This window comes from Nerophis ophidion, linkage group LG01 (genome assembly GCF_033978795.1).
Source record: "Nerophis ophidion isolate RoL-2023_Sa linkage group LG01, RoL_Noph_v1.0, whole genome shotgun sequence".
Classification (NCBI taxonomy): domain Eukaryota; kingdom Metazoa; phylum Chordata; class Actinopteri; order Syngnathiformes; family Syngnathidae; genus Nerophis; species Nerophis ophidion.
Genome location: NC_084611.1, coordinates 70434270 through 70436769, shown reverse-complemented (window position 1 = coordinate 70436769; position 2500 = coordinate 70434270). Strand labels below are relative to the sequence as shown.

Sequence of the window (2500 nt, the reverse complement as noted above, 5' to 3'; positions counted from 1 at the left end):
CTACAAAGTCAAGAAAAAAACACTATCAAATTGCAAAACATGCATATTTTATTGGGAAAAATAGTTTTTCCTGTAGCAAAAAAACTATAACAGCAAAGACTAAACCAACAAATTAAAACAATAATTAAGTAAGCAACAGAGCTGCCTCCAATCACCTCAAATACTAATTACATTATCGAATCAGTTATTCATTAATGTATCATGTTATCTAATCAAAATTGTTTTAATATTTTTAATGACTTGTTTAAAAACAATTTCAGACAAATATTATTCAATAAATCCTAAGAATGTAAAACTTTGCATGCCTTTAAAACACATCAGTGTAATTGACATATTAATATTATATTGTATGTTTTATTAGATTTATTATATTTGAGTAAATGTTAGATAAAACAAATACTATATGGATTTACTGTATTTGTTTTCCTTTATCTGAGAATTATTTGAGCAAATGTCATGTATAATTACACTTAAACTACTCTTTAGTCAATATTTTATTGACATTTGTTATGTCCCCCCAGGTATAAAATGCTGATTCACATCCGCACACACACCAACGAGAAACCCCACCATTGTCCCACCTGTAACAAGAGTTTCTCCCGCCTGGAGAACCTGAAGATCCACACCCGCTCGCACACAGGTGAGGACTGAAGTGTTATTATTTGTAATGCTGGATGTTGGACCCCGAAGCAGATACTTTTTCACTATCTTAGAAATAAATGCAGTTGTACAAACTGCCCAATTTTTCCACTACAGAAAGGCCCAAGGCCCAGTCACATATTGACACTGTATTGGTAATCTTACTCTTGGTTTTAAACATATTGAATTAACATACAGTATGTAAACTACTTACAGTTTAAAATATTGTGAAACGATATGAAACAATGCGTTAATCACTAAGAATGTTATTTAACACATATACTAAAGGCTTTAAACAGGCTGATTGGAGAATAAATACTCATCAAATATACTGCATTAAAATACCTTTACATATAATGATATTGTGCTAAAATGAATACATCTAATCATAGTATTTTTTTTTTACTAAACTGTCAAAATATTTTTAAATGAAAATTAGAATACAGCTTAGTTCACTTTAGTTATAATTTCTGCGCTTAAGAAACTTCTCTAACTTCCTGTTTGTTTGAAATTGTAATTAGCGCCACAAGTGGTGGAAAAGTGTATTACCACTGAGTAACGCTATGGACAACAGCTGAGGAAAAGATATGTTTTGGCTGCCCTCTAGGGGGCGCTCGCGGCTCCTATGGTTAAGAAAAACAGTACTAAAGAACACTCGAGTACTCTCGATACATGACAAAGTTAAAGTCTTTGATTGTTTAAACTACTATTTTGTATATGATGTTTTATATCAATGACATTAAATAAGATTTATGCTTGTAATTGTTATAATATATTATAATTATTAACGTAATAAGACTAAATGCAATAAGCCAGTGATTCTCAAACTGTGGTATGAACGCATACTCCATTTAGTGGTACGCCAAATAACCACTTAATTACATATTCAAACACAGTGTTACCGTTCAAACTGTGCGTACGGTTGCAGTGGCCAAACATAACAATGATAAATGGGTTGTACTTGTATAGCGCTTTTCTACCTTCAAGGTACTCAAAGCGCTTTGACACTACTTCCACATTTACCCATTCACACACACATTCACACACTGATGGGGGGAGCTGCCATGCAAGGCGCTAACCAGCACCCGTCAGGAGCAAGGGTAAAGTGTCTTGCTCAAGGACACAACAGACATGACAAGTTTGGTACTGGGTGGGGATTGAACTAGGGACCCTCGGGTTGCGCACGGCCACTCTACCACTGCGCCACGCCGTCCCATGAAATATACTTGGTAAATAAAACCTCTGCCTAGTTGAATATTTAGACCTACTACGCTATTGTATATTCATGTTGGTCATTCTGGTGGTTTTTGGAGAACCAAGTGTTTTTTGAGGTGGTACTTGGGAGAAAGAGTTTGAGCAATACATGTGATGGAAATGCTTCAGATGTGTCACTGTCCACAAGGGGGTGCCACAGGGCTCTGTGTTGGGACGCCTTTTGTTTATTATTTAAATCAATGACCCGTGGCTTTTTGTGCTTATGGCTAGTATGAATTGTTTTATTTTTTTTATTAGTTATCCATTGATTTGGATCCACTCTTGTCCAAAAATGTATTTGTTGCTGTCCAACATTGACGTGTTCAGCTGAAACGAGTCCTCAATGCTGATAAATCCAAACTGATGGTAGTTTCCGGTGTTTACTGTTAATGGAAACATTACAGAAGTGGTTCTGATCGGTTAAAACCAATCAGAAAGCACGAGAAGTGACCTCATTGACTGGCATTGTTTGTAACTGTTTTAAAGGTTAATGCAAATGATTTTTCTTTGATGGTACTGTGTATGATGTAAATTTGTGTTCTACTTGCTGCTGCTTCTTGGCCAGCATTTCCTTGAATAGTAGCAAATTCAAATCTTAATGGGATTT

General features: G+C 35.2%; 1 protein-coding gene across 2 annotated transcripts in view; it reads left to right on the top strand.

Moving 5' to 3' along the window:
* LOC133558614 (zinc finger protein GLIS2-like) overlaps positions 1 to 2500 on the top strand; it is an 81976-nt gene that overhangs the window by 66139 nt on the left and 13337 nt on the right. For both annotated transcript variants that reach the window (XM_061909861.1, XM_061909860.1), the window contains exon 6: positions 522 to 640. In XM_061909861.1, coding sequence (XP_061765845.1) covers positions 522 to 640 — 119 coding nt within the window. The remainder of the gene's footprint in view (positions 1 to 521; positions 641 to 2500) is intronic.